General features: G+C 39.6%; 1 protein-coding gene across 12 annotated transcripts in view; it reads left to right on the top strand.

The window, feature by feature from the left end:
* The window catches only part of LOC138741554 (angiopoietin-2-like), a 193,407-nt gene that overhangs the window by 140,533 nt on the left and 38,580 nt on the right, over positions 1 to 14,294 (top strand). The window contains exons 8-9 of one of the 12 annotated variants that reach the window (XM_069895804.1): positions 13,966 to 14,029; positions 14,130 to 14,187. The exons of 10 other annotated variants lie outside the window; for them this stretch is intronic. In XM_069895804.1, coding sequence (XP_069751905.1) covers positions 13,966 to 14,029; positions 14,130 to 14,171 — 106 coding nt within the window. In that variant the 3' untranslated portion in view covers positions 14,172 to 14,187. Of the gene's footprint in view, positions 1 to 13,965; positions 14,188 to 14,294 lie in introns of those variants that run through there. One more of the 12 variants, XM_069895801.1, reaches the window with a different exon arrangement.

Below are 14,294 nucleotides of genomic sequence, written 5' to 3'. Positions count from 1 at the left end.
TCTGTCTTGTTCAGTTCAAACTCACCGATTATGTATTTGACATTCAGTGGAATTTCTCTGTAAACACTAAAACATCCAAAAGCTACTGAAACAATTGTGTTTCTGCTAGTAACAAAAAATGTTAACTCCAAATGCACCCTGAATATATTTGAGAAAGACGCTGGAATCTTGAGCAACCAATGGGCTGCAGGGGGAGCTCAATGGGTTCCGACAGCATCCATGGAGAGAAAAGGTCAGTCAATATGTCGGGTCTGGACCCTTTATTGGGGAAAATAAATTACGAATATTTGACAAGTATTTTCAGTGTCGACATTCATTAGAAGGTGGAAGGGTTCTCAGCAGGAATCTGATGTAGATTTTTATTTTACTTATGGCCAGATTACCTGATTATTTCCAATGTTTTGAATTTCATTTGAGAATTGAACTCTCTTTCTGTATGCTCTGTTTGTAAATGAAGTGTTGGTACTTCATGCACCAAATAAAAATACATTGAGTGTTTGGAGATTTAAAATCTAATAAATAGTTTGCAGATGTAGTTTAGAGTGAAACAAATGTTAAAAGTTCCATTTGAATGTTTTTCCCCACACAGTGAATATTGAAACCTGCAGTGTTTAATGTGCTTCAGTGCTCCACTCTGTTATTAACAAACCCACAGAATTATTTCCTGATTACATGTTCAAAATAGCAATGCCATGTCAGAAAACATTTCCTATCCTCTTTATTTGATCTTCGATTCTATTACTAAAATATTTTCTCTATTCTATTCCTGTCAGAAAGTGGGAAATGAGAAAAGAATACCATATTTGAATCTGAATTAATCTTTACGTGTATTTTTGAGGATCAAATGTAATTATTTTTTAAACCTGTTTAATCTATGCAGTTTAGTGGTCTATTATCATGAGTTAATACTTTGGGCATCTCTTTTAAAATATACACCAAAAATAATTTATAAATATTGACCCATTTAATATAATTAAGGATGGCTTAAACCTTTAATTTATTGGGCAGTATCAGTGTTTGGTTACAAGTTCAGTGACAATCATGTGTTTGTACATTAACAAATTTACCATGACTTTATTTATCTGACTGGGTTCCAATGACCATATTGACCTTTTAATTAGAAAATCGGCTTTCCCACAGATGCACTTGTTAAATATTAACCATGACTTTTCTTTTTTTTTTCTTCTTTCTTTTTTTCTTTGGCTTGGCTTCGCGGACGAAGATTTATGGAGGGGGTAAAAAGTCCACGTCAGCTGCAGGCTCGTTTGTGGCTGACCAGTCCGATGCGGGACAGGCAGACACGATTGCAGCGGTTGCAAGGGAAAATTGGTTGGTTGGGGTTGGGTGTTGGGTTTTTCCTCCTTTGCCTTTTGTCAGTGAGGTGGGCTCTGCGGTCTTCTTCAAAGGAGGCTGCTGCCCGCCAAACTGTGAGGCGCCAAGATGCACGGTTTGAGGCGTTACCATGACTAAACATCTTGTAATGGAATAAAAGTGAAACTCTTTGAAGCTCCTCTGTTGTTCAATTGTTCTGCGTTGAGTTGCTTCACAATTTAATGCTGGAACTCCCCAAGGATGACTAATTCTGCACAAAGCTATCGATGTACTCCACAATATTTGGATCACTGCTAAGCATTGGTGTTGAATTCATGAAATAATGTTTTCCACAACATGTTTTTGAAATGAACCATTGCAATTAATGGAACCATTTGCATTCAATTACTTTTTATTACCAATTTCTTTGGAAATTTTATGCCATGAATCGCCAATCCATTATTTGAAACGGTTATTACCTCCATTAACATGGCAGGCAGGAGCGACAAGTTGGGTGCAATTTTTTTTCCTATTCTTTGGCACTGTTCTTTCTTTGGCTTGGCTTCGCGGACGAAGATTTATGGAGGGGGTAAATATCCACGTCCGCTGCAGGCTCGTTTGTGGCTGACAAGTCCGATGCGGGACAGGCAGACACGGTTGCAGGGGTTGCAGGGGTAAATTGGTTGGTTGGGGTTGGGTGTTTGGTTTATCCTCCTTTGTCTTTTGTCAGTGAGGTGGGCTCTGCGGTCTTCTTCAAAGGAGGTTGCTGCCTGCCGAACTGTGAGGTGCCAAGATGCACGGTTGGAGGCGAGATCAGCCCACTGGCGGTGGTCAATGTAGCAGGCACCAAGAGATTTCTTTAGGCAGTCCTTGTACCTCTTCTTTGATGCACCTCTGTCACGGTGGCCAGAGCTCGCCATATAACACGATCTTGGGAAGGCGATGGTCCTCCATTCTGGAGACGTGACCTACGCAGCGTAGTTTGATCTTCAGCAGCGTGGATTCGATGCTGTCGGCCTCTGCCATCTTGAGTACTTCGATGTTGGAGATGAAGTCACGCCAATGAATGTTGAGGATGGAGCGGAGACAACGCTGGTGGAAGCGTTCTAGGAGCCGTAGGTGGTGCCGGTAGAGGACCCATGATTCGGAGCCGAACAGGAGTGTGGGTATGACAACGGCTCTGTATACGCTTATCTTTGTGAGGTTTTTCAGTTGGTTGTTTTTCCAGACTCTTTTGTGTAGTCTTCCAAAGGCGCTATTTGCCTTGGCGAGTCTGTTGTCTATCTTATTGTCGATCCTTGCATCTGATGAAATGGTGCTGAGGCATTAACCTACACAAAACACAAGGTTAAGGTTTTAGGCAAATAACTGTTCTTAAATTTAGACTAATTTGACATGCTTATTAGCAAAGGCCTCAGTGCCACTTGACACAGGAACTGACTCACTGCCATAGGAAGACACAATGATGCTGCTATATTAAAGACAGGCCATGGATATGTAGAGGGAAAGACAGAAAAATCAACTATGTTGCATAATTATTCCTTCTCTTTGAGGCCAAATTTGGAGTACTCTGTACAGTTTTGGTCACCAAATTATAGCCAGCTCCCCACCACGACTACCAGCCCCCCCACATCTCCATCGGGCACACAAAACTCAAAACGGTCAACCAGTTTACCTATCTCGGCTGCACCATTTCATCAGATGCAAGGATCGACAATGAGATAGACAACAGACTCGCCAAGGCAAATAGCGCCTTTGGAAGACTACACAAAAGAGTCAGGAAAAACAACCAACTGAAAAACCTCACAAAGATAAGCGTATACAGAGCCGTTGTCATACCCACACTCCTGTTCGGCTCCGAATCATGGGTCCTCTACCGGCATCACCTACGGCTCCTAGAACACTTCCACCAGCGTTGTTTCCGCTCCATCCTCAACATTCATTGGAGCGCTTTCATCCCTAACGTCGAAGTACTCGAGTTGGCAGAGGTCGACAGCATCGAGTCCACGCTGCTGAAGATCCAGCTGCGCTGGGTGGGTCACGTCTCCAGAATGGAGGACCATCGCCTTCCCAAGATCGTGTTATATGGCGAGCTCTCCACTGGCCACCGTGACAGAGGTGCACCAAAGAAAAGGTACAAGGACTGCCTAAAAAAATCTCTTGGTGCCTGCCACACTGACCACCGCCAGTGGGCTGATATCGCCTCCAACCGTGCATCTTGGCGCCTCACAATTTGGGAGGCAGCAACCTCCTTTGAATATATATATATATTTTACATTATATATATATTTGTTTTTAAAAGAGATAGATTGTGGGGGGTTTAGTGTCAGTTTCCACAGAGTAACACTTTACATCTCATTTAAAATACAAGAGCTTGGCTGATCCAGTCATGAAAGCACCAGTGGCTTTGCAAAAGACAATGGGACTGTTTTGGAAGGAATCTTAAAAGGTGGGTGCTAATAAACGTCCAGGCTCAAAGTGCTGATAAAGATCTTTCAAGGATTGGGTTAGCCCTGCAAGAGGCTTACAACAGAAAGAGAGGAAAAGACCGAACAGGATTTCTCTGTGAGAAAGAGAGAGAGAGAGAGAGAGAGAGAGAGAGAGAGAGAGAGAGAGAGAGAGAGAGAGAGAGAAAATTCTGGGTTCAGCATGTTCAGACAATTTTGGGGTCCTTACAAGAGGAGGTGACTGGCCAGAGTATTTCTCCTGAAATAAGGGAAACAAGAGGAACTCTGTGGTGACTTGGAAGAAGGGGTTATCATTTGGAAAACCCATGATGGGGTGAGCTTCTTCGGCAAGACACTGAAGAAGTGATCGTGGGAAATCAGTTTGTGTGTGTCCAACGAGCAACAAATCTCTCTCTCAAACCATCTAGAACTTTCCTGAGCAGTAACCATTTACCTTTAAGCACAAAAGCCTGGTGAAAATTCCTAAATGTTAAATTCTGTGCACAGTATAAGAATTGCCTGATACCGGTGAACTTGGAGGAGTGAGAAATGAGATTGGACTGGGAATCAAAGAACTTTCCTGTACAAATACACATTACATACACATGCATTTACAATTAGAAGGGGGTTAAATTAGGTTAAGTTAATAGTAATAAGTTAAAGTTTAATCCTGTCTTTACGTTTAAAGAAAATGAAAAGTAACTTGTGTTTAATTAACCATTTGTCTTGGTGAATTTCTATCGCTGCTGGGTTTTGTGGCCCGTGGACTTGTAACAGGCCTAATAACTGTGCTGTATATCTAACTAGAAAAAGTTAAAGCAATCAGATTATTTCTTAAAAACAATGCTATTAAAAATCAGCTTAATCAGAAACACAGACAATTAACAAATATTTCTGGCTATCAACGCTTTTCATTGGGATTTGCATTCTCTTCGGCTCCTGTTTGTGCAATACAAATTTTCTTAAGGTGCTGCACCAACATTTTCAACATCATTCTTCTGAGAAAATGACTGTTCTTCTTTACTCAGTGATCTAGTTTTTATTAACCACATAATTGTAAAGATTTCCCTTGCAGGGTGTTGCAGTGTTCTTTATGTAGCAAAGATAAAAGTAGATAACCAATGTTTCGGGCTTTAGCCCTTCATCATGGAAAGAAAAAAATTAGGGACGTACCCAAACCTACATTTTTTCATTCCTTGATGAAGGGCTAAAGTCTGAAATGTTGGTTATCTACCTTTATGTTTCCTACATAAAATAAACTGTTTGATCAGCTGAGTTTTTCCAGCATTGTGTTTTTTTTTAAACTTAATTGTCACATGGTATATATGTAAAGCTATAATTTAAAATAAATATAAATAATATTTTGGAATAATTTACTCAGTTACAGAATACTGTTCATTAATCTCACTACCTGCAATTAAAAAAAAAACTCTTTACCTGCCTGCCAGTCCTGATTTTGATGCCCTTCTTCCTCCTTCCTGGTAGTAATAGGTCAATGATACCATGTGCTGGATGTCAAGAGTTGTCAGTAATTCTTTCAGCTCTATTTAAGTGATGCTTCTAGATATTAGAGGAAAGGGTGATCCCAGTGATCTTCCCAGCAGGTTTTGGTGATCCTCAGTATTGACTTCCTGTCCAGTGCTTTGCTACCACATCACACCTTCCTTCAGAAGAGTCAGTCCTGCTGCATGTTCCGATCTAATGCGGTGTTGTTGGGTTAGGTCATCTGTTGTATGCAAGCCAAGGAACTTTATGCCTTCCACTCTCTCCATGATGGAGCCATTGAGGTGTAATAGAAAGTTGTCAGTCTTCATCTTCCACAATCTATTGAAGTTCAGCAACCATTTTACCAAGCAGGCTAACAGAAGAACTTTGAGTAACTCAAATCCATCAAAGGTACATGGGAGATAAAAGCACATTGATGCTTGTAAGTAAATTGTCAAGATTTAATTTCTAAATATGTTGATTGGAATATTTTATTTGCTTTTTCTTTATTTTCCATATTTGTCACATGGTCATGGCGTGATGACCATGTGGGATGACTGAAGAATAACGAATTTAGGTCAGGTACCTCGGCAGAATAGTTGAATGTGTTGTCGCTAGATATCCCAGCCAGAAAGGGGCTATCTAAGCCAGACATTCTTAACAGTTGTTTGGCTTTGAACCCCTAGGTCTTTGCTCAAAGTTCATGGACCCCCTTCCCTGCAAAGCAGTCAAGTTTGGGTTTCTTTCATATTTCTCTCTTAACAATTAATTAAAAAATAATAAACAATATTTATGTTACATGAAGTGAAAAGAAAACAAGGTGTTTACTTAAATGTGCTGTGATCCCACCAGCCCCAGTGAAGAAATGTTGGTCTAAGCCATGTGTTCTTTTTCTCTTTCTCCTTCCCTTTTTCCTCTTCTTATCTTCCTCCTTTCCCTGCCCTGAATCTAATCAGGGCTATGTGACAAGATGGCATATTTGTACACACACACACACACACACACACATATTTGTACAACACACACAGCAAACCACAATGAAACACAAAAAAGAACTGCAGCAATCCACCACTGCATTCCAAAGTGGAGAAATCATTCTTTCAAGAAAACCCATTGGCCTGTCCTGTTGAATTTTGTGTGACTATTTGATTTATGCCCACATGCTGCACTCCGTAAACAGGAGCCACATTTTCAGTGCACATCAGACCACCCAATTTAACTCTTTGATTGGCTGTGGCAGCCAATGAACTCTCTTGGTAGATATCACCCTCTGGATGAGTGTCTCTTTGCTTCTGGGCACTACTCTCTTCATAAGTCCTTCTTTGCTGTTTGTGGCTTACACATTAGACCAAATTACATTAAGTGATACATCTCCCCTCCAGCAGTTCTTACATTAAATCAAATGATTATCTGGCTGATTAACCTACTTTGACAGTTGTTAGTAGGTGTCCAGATGCGGGCAGTCTGCCTGATGGCAGACATTTCCATGCACATGCTGCTATCAAGTCAGAGCACTTGGAGTTCCAACATAATTGGCATAGGGGTTCCAATTTTTCTGACCTTAGTCTTTGTCAAGTATTTGTTGATTTTGACCCAGGTTCACTTGCTGCTAACATCGCTAAAAAGCAAATGGAAATAAAAAATAAGACTGCAGATGCTGTAAATCTGAAATAAAATCCAAATATGCTTATTTATTATTAGGGCAATTTAGGGCAGTGATTAGTGCAGAATTACTAGAGCACAAGCGACCTGGATTTGAATCTACTGCTGTTAGAAACAGAAGTACCTTCACAGAAATTGCTCGAGACAAAATTTGAGAACAAAGAACATTTATTATACAACAATGCAAAGTTGGGTGCTTCCCCTTACCCTGGGAATACACACATACACTGGGGCTCACCCAACTTTTATACAGTTTATTTCAGTATAGGAATACCCTCCCCCTTACATTCTTCTGCCTCCTGGATAGGTTTGGCATTAGGCAATCCTGCCTGCCTACGTGCTGTTTCTGTGAACTTGGAGGACCAGGGGGTATCCTGTCGGTGTCTCATCATGTCATTATCCTCATTGTCCTTATTCACAAACCTGTCTTTGTTCTAATTTACACCTTCCCAACTCTCAGGGCTACAACCTCTTCATATGTAGAACTTGCTATGTCTAAGGCTTACTAATTACATATGCAAAACCTGCTTATCTAGGGCTAGAAGACCCTTATCTTATTCACTAACTCTACTTCCTACATTCTATTATCTATTGTCTATCCTTATCTCATTCATAGGGTGAACTTGCTGATTCTGTCTAAAGGCTAGAAGATTCTTATCTTACTCAGACTAACTCTGCTTCCTACATTCTAATATCCATTTCTTATCCTGTTCATACTGGCTTTATTCATTTACCCATATATCTATATTAGTTTCCTCGTCTTCATAATTTTTATATCAGTTTTACTCATCTCTCACACTGCTATCTGTAAGGACTTTGTATGTTATCCCCATGTTCACATGGGTTCCCTCTGGCTGCTCCAATTTCCTTCCATGTTCGAAAGATGTACGGGTTAGTCAGTTAATTGTTCATGTGTGTGTACAAATATGCCATCTTGTCACATAGCCCTGATTAGATTCAGGGCAGGGAAAGGAGGAAGATAAGAAATGGAAAAAGGGAAGGAGAAAGAGAAAAAGAACACATGGCTTAGACCAACATTTCTTCACTGGGGCAGTGCAAGATGGTGGGCCAGTTGGATCTGCTACCTTCCTGCATCTCTAAATTAAATTTAAAAATGCAAAAAAGTATTGGCCAGGAATGTAGATAAAAAGTTTTGGAGAGATACAGTCCAAAAGCAGGCAAATAGACTTTCTTATGTAATGAACATGGTCAGCATGGTCAAGCTGGGCTGAAGGACCTGGTTCTGTGCTGTCAAGCACATGACTCTATGTGAGTAAAACAGCATCTGTGAAGTGACAAACTGTTCTGTGTCCTGGACAAAAATCTTTAAGCAAAGCAATACAGCTCAATGGAGAGGAGTGGGCTCTGGAAGGATGTAGATTTTTAACTGTAATTTTTAATTTTGTTCCTTTAATAGACACCTTGTTTACACCTCTAAATCATGGTCTGAGTTGTATCTTTATTAATTGATAGCCACTGCAGAGATGAGTGGTTTTGATGCAGGTTATAAATACCACAGCAAGATTTGCACCACAAAAATCAGGCATAATGACTACCCAACACTTTGGCTCACACTTCACAGTCCAGATGGAATCAAGTGCTGCTTTGTCCATGAGAAACCAGTTGATGCCTGGGTTATGGAATGGGTTAATAAAATTATGATAAAATATATCTTTAAATGGTACAGATTGTGAGGGTATCGACTAGGTATTAGTTTAGATACACTTCACAAACAAACATCGCAGTAACATTTCACAAAAAAAATTCCATTTGAAATGCAAGAGCTAGGCCTAAATGGAGACTTGATGTCTACCAGTGACTTTGAAGAGTGCTTGTGCAGACTTCACAAGTAGGTATTAATTGGTCTGATGTTATGGAATCAAAATTGACTATTGTCTTTAAAGGAACAGATGTCTGACTCAGAAACAGATTAATCTTTTGCCAGTACCGCAATGCAAGTCTTGTTGAAGTTTGCTGTTCGGGGAAGGGGGTGGGGGAAGGAGTGGGGGGGGGAGGTCCACATGCTTTTGCAAACAGAGAGCGAGAAAAAAACATGCTATTCTCTTTGGAAAGAGAGGAAGAGAAAGTCAGTTTACTGCATCAGATTTGTGGTGAAGGCTACAAAATTGGATGACTTGCAACAAGTCCCCATTTGAAGGCGGGTTTTGAGTTCTGAGTTCAGAAAGACACTGAAGAGGCTGATTGGAGGAGGTGTGTGTATGTGTCTGTGTGTCCCCAACAAACAATGAATATCTCTCTCTGAAATCAACAAGAACCTTCCTGAAATGTAAAATTTTAAGTCAAAGCACCAGAGCCTGGTGAAGGGCCTTGGTGAGACCCCACCAGGAGTATTGTGTGCAGTTTTGGCCACCTTATCTAAGGAAGGATGTTCTTGCAATCGAGGGAGTGCAGAGGCGATTCACCAGGCTGATACCTGGAATGGCAGGAATGACTTATGAGGAAAGATTGCGCAAATTGGGATTGTACTCGCTGGAGTTTAGAAGATTGAGAGGGGATCTCATAGAGACCTATAAAATTCTGGCAGGACTGGACAGAATGGATGCAGATGGGATGTTTCCAAGGATGGGAAAATCCAGAACCCGGGGCCATGGTTTGAGGATAATAGGCAAACTATTTAGGACCGAGATGAGGAGGAATTTCTTGACCCAGAATCTGTGGAATTCATTGCCACAGAGGCAGGTTCATTAAATCTATTTAAGAGGGATTTAGATCTATTTCTTCACTATAAGGGTATTAAAGGTTACGGAGAGAAGGCGGGAACGGGGTACTGAACTTTAAGATCAGCCATGATCTCGTTGAAAGGCGGAGCAGGCTCGAAGGGTCGAATGACCTACTCCTGCTCCTATCTTCTATGTTTCTATGTTGGTCCCCACACTGGTCACTGTTGTCTTGAGAAAGTGTCAAGTTTGAGAGACAATAGTCTGGACACAAGAGTTTGTAATCAAACATTATGATTATTAACACACAATTAATAGAGGGGCAACGGAAATCATAAGAGGGAATAAAACAGACATGCAAACATTTTAAAAAAGAGCGTGGGAAAATTTACTGCAAGTATTGATCTATAGCATTGATTTTCCAACTTTTTCTTTCCTCTAGCATACCACCTTAAGTAATCCCTATGCCACAGGTGCTCTGTGATTAGTAAGGGATTACTTAAAGTAGTATGTGAGTGGGAAACAATGGTTGAGAATCACTGTTCTGGACCCAATTGTTACTGAAATATTTTGCTTGAGAAAAATTGTCATTGGCCCTTTTCCTTTGGAGTTATGAAACTGTGCACATAACGAGTCAATAGACCATCTTATATAATCCCTTACTAATCACTATAATCAGTGGGGGCTGGTGACAGATCAGGAAAGGTAACATTGGGGGCTTCAGACTGTTCAAACTGAGGACAAACCCACAGACCACCTTGCTCACAGCACACCGTGACTATAGACACTTGGGAACAGCTGAGAGCGGGGTGGTGGGATCGGTGTGGAGGATGGTCTTCTATCACGATGTCACTCCCTAACACTAATCTCCTCTCCCTTAATATCTGAAGGTATGTCAGTGACTGTCTTGAATACATTTAGTAACTGAGCATTCACACCTTTCTGTAGAGTTCCAGATTCAGTGCCTTTTGATACATACTTTTTTTTAAAATCTTATTCATGAAAGACCCACATCTATCCTGTTAAAACAATTAATTATGTACTTATAAACAAAATCATCTCTCATTCTCCTCCCAGCATCACATCAGTGTTTCACCCACCTAATGAAATGTTGAGTCTAGTAGAGGATGCATCATTATTTCATCACCAGCTCATTTCACTCTTCTACATTTAGAGGAGCATTTCATAGACATCTGATGTAGGCTAAACCCCAAGTGCCTGCAGGTCAGGTATTTCACACTGAACTACTCGCTGTCTGATCTCGCCTCCAACCGTGCATCTTAGCGCCTCGCAGTTCGGCGGGCAGCCACCTCCTTTGAAGAAGCCCACCTCACTGACAAAAGACAAAGGAGGAAAAACCGAACACCCAACCTCAACCCACCCATTTTCCCCTGCAACCGCGTCTGCCCGTCTCGCATCGGACAGCCACAATCGAGCCTGCAGCTGACGTGGACATTTACCCCCTCCATAAATCTTCGTCTGCGAAGCCAAGCCAAAGATTATTGCAGGCTGCCAGGAGTGTGTGGGACAGTGGCATTATTATTAAGAAGATTTTTCATGTTGTCTTACTTACATGTTTTAAATGCTTACCCGTAAGTACACTAAAAAAATGGTACACATACACTACCTTACCCGAGTTGGTCCTCGAATGATGAATTGCCCTTTTATACAGATGGTGATCCAGCACTGTTACTATCCCTCCTGTTGGGGAAAAAAAACCCTGGGACTGAATAAACCCCCCCCCCCCTCAACCTGCCATTCCATGTTGGTGCTTTTCAGACAGCAGGCATAGGATTTAAAAAGAGCCACAAATATCCCAGAAAAAAAGTGGCTGTGCAAAAGTCTCTATTGTCTGCCCCGGTAAAGAAGGAGAGCTGAACAAAGTTCTGGAAAATCCATGTCTCTATTATTCAATCAGCAAGTGAGCTAATTAGATGGGTGATGATTCAAAGCTCAAAGCATTTGCATTAGAAGTTAATATATGGAGTAAAATGTAATTGTAGTGTAGTGACTATTTTCCTTTATCATGGCTTTGAGGATATTAGAATGTTGTTGTCTTTGACTCTTGAATGAGTTGAGTTGAGTTTTCCAGTGTTTATCAGTTACTATACTTTGTTGCAAACTGTTAAAACTTTGTTGGATGGTGCTAAAACTTTGTCGAAATTGAAATTGTCAGAACAAAGAGAGTTCCTTCCATTTTGTAGAACAAAGTAAACTGGACTAACATGCGTAATCGCTAACAAACTGTAAAACCTTGGCTCAAAGACATTAACAGATGACGCTCAAAAGAACATGTAAAAACCATTGTTATTATCAAACTGCTTACAACTTGAAATTCATTGTAACCTTTATGCATTAGTTGATTTTCCAAAATATAGATGTGTTGAAATCAATTTAAAGGAAGACCTTAATATATCTCCAATCTGCAACGACAGTATAAATCATTTCTATGCAAAGTATCTTCAGGATCACGTTTATTATGTTCTTCTGTGAACCACAAATAGGTAAATCAATATCTTAAATTATTTATCTAAGCAGTCAATATTTGAAAATGAGTATACTGCATATGCATGAATTTTTAAAGCGGGTTGTAAACTCTGCAATAATATTCCATGAATTTGCAGTGATATTCTTCCACTAACATGGACTTAAATGATCCTGATGGAGTGCTCCAAAAAAATTTAAAAATAAGTCTGTTGTTCACCCGTACAAGGATGGAGGCAATAATTGGCGATTTTCACCTATATGTAAAGGAGGACCAATGAGAGACTCAATGGTTTTTGTATGGACTCAGTTTCTTGATCTGTTTGTTCTAGAAAACTTAGGTCATGATTATCCCATACTTATACTGCTCCAAAAGCTTTGTCTGCCATGACATATGGTTTTGATATATCTTTCTTCAACATGTTTGTCACATGTGCAAAATGCTCCAAAGTTTTCATAACTAACCAGAATAGCCAATGGTTGTTCTCCTTTGTTTTGTGTTTCAGAACACTTCTCATTTATATCTGCTTCTAAAAACAACAGATATTATGTTAGAGGAAGATGATCATAACTGTTTCAGTAAAGCAGTGAAAGGATAAAACTAGACTAACCTTGCTTCCAGACTCCATGATATCTACTTGCATTAGATCAAACATGGCCTTATAAACCTCTTGCTGACCAGGACTGGGCATTATTTAGCAAGAAGATGAATTAACTTAGCAAGAATATAGGAGTCAGAAAGGAAAGTCAGGATAAAAGGGAAAGAGAAGCTGGAAATGGATGCTAGAAATGTAAAAAAAACATAAATATTCAAGGATAGGTTATTTTCTGTTAACAGACTTTTAAATGGATCTCTCGTTGGTAAAAGATGATGACCTTGCACTGCTCTAACTGAACTTTCCTATTCGCTGTATTTTATCTTGTGACTCAAGCCTTGTACTCTTTGTCTCACTGTAACACTGCACCCTGCATTTTTGTTTCATTATTGCATGACCTACTGCACTTAAGTATGAGTTGACTTGCCCGGGTAGCCAGCAAAACAAAGCTTTTTCAATATATGTAAATACAATTCATTTCAATTCAAAATTGACAGTGGAAATAGAAACAGGCAACAAATAAAGCCAGGGTACAGATAGATGTTAAAAATTCAAATTTCAAAGCATTATATCAAAATGCGTGTGAGATCTAGACTGTGTTTGACCAATTAACAACATAAATCACCATAAGTAAGTATAATATGATTGCCAATGCAAAAACAAAGATGCAGGGTGACCAGAGTTGTAAACTCTGTTAATTCCAGTGTTTTGGCAGACAAAAAAGGAATAGGTTTAATTCAACAGGAACATGATTTAAATATCATAGATGGAATTAGAATCAATTGAGACAGAGCTAAGAAACAGTAAGGTGAGGGTAGAGAACTTCGATAGACCTTGTTTATAGACTTCGACAAGTAATGGTTATGGACAGCTGGTGTAAATAAGGATTAATACAGTATCATTGGGATTTCAATCTACATATAGATTGGCAAATGTAATCAGTAGTAAGATGAGGATAAATTCCTGGAATGTAAGCAAGATAGATTTCTGGAATGTTGGGAAGCCATTTGGGAAATGGACTATTTTAAATCCAATATTATGAAATGAGAAAGGATAACTATAATTAAATAATATGCTGTAAGAGTAAAGAATCCAAAAGGAACGAGTGATCATTTTGTGACAGAATTTTAAATTAATTTTTAAAGTAATGTGGTTCAATCTGATTCTAGGGTTAAATAAAGGAAACTCTGAAGGGATAAGGGGTAATTAAGCTAGGGAAGATTGGTAAACATAAAAGTGTATGAATGTGAACAGGCCAATGTCTTGCATTTAAACATAATTCACATGACATTTCTTTAACAGCACAAAGAAACAAAAGGAAAAAAAAAATTCTACCAGGATTGCAGGAGAAATTAAAATAGCAAAGGTAACCACCCTATTACGGAAGGAGAGCATTTCTGGAAAAGCGCTTGTATCACAATTTTCTGTAATCCGCACCCTATTTACCATTGAATTCCATGCTGTAGGTGGAAATGTATTCCAATGAGATATTTTTCTCTGAACAGTAATGAGAAAACCACAGCTGCTGTACTCGGTAGAGGGCTACTTAAGAGATCGTCTTGTCATTTTTCGAAATCAAGTATGGATAAGATAGTTAAATCATATGAAACACAACAAATAAAGTGGTTGCT

Source organism: Narcine bancroftii, chromosome 8, assembly GCF_036971445.1.
Source record: "Narcine bancroftii isolate sNarBan1 chromosome 8, sNarBan1.hap1, whole genome shotgun sequence".
In the NCBI taxonomy this organism is placed as follows: Eukaryota; Metazoa; Chordata; class Chondrichthyes; order Torpediniformes; family Narcinidae; genus Narcine; species Narcine bancroftii.
Note: the sequence above shows the minus strand (reverse complement) of the source record. Positions and strands in the feature narration are given on the sequence as shown.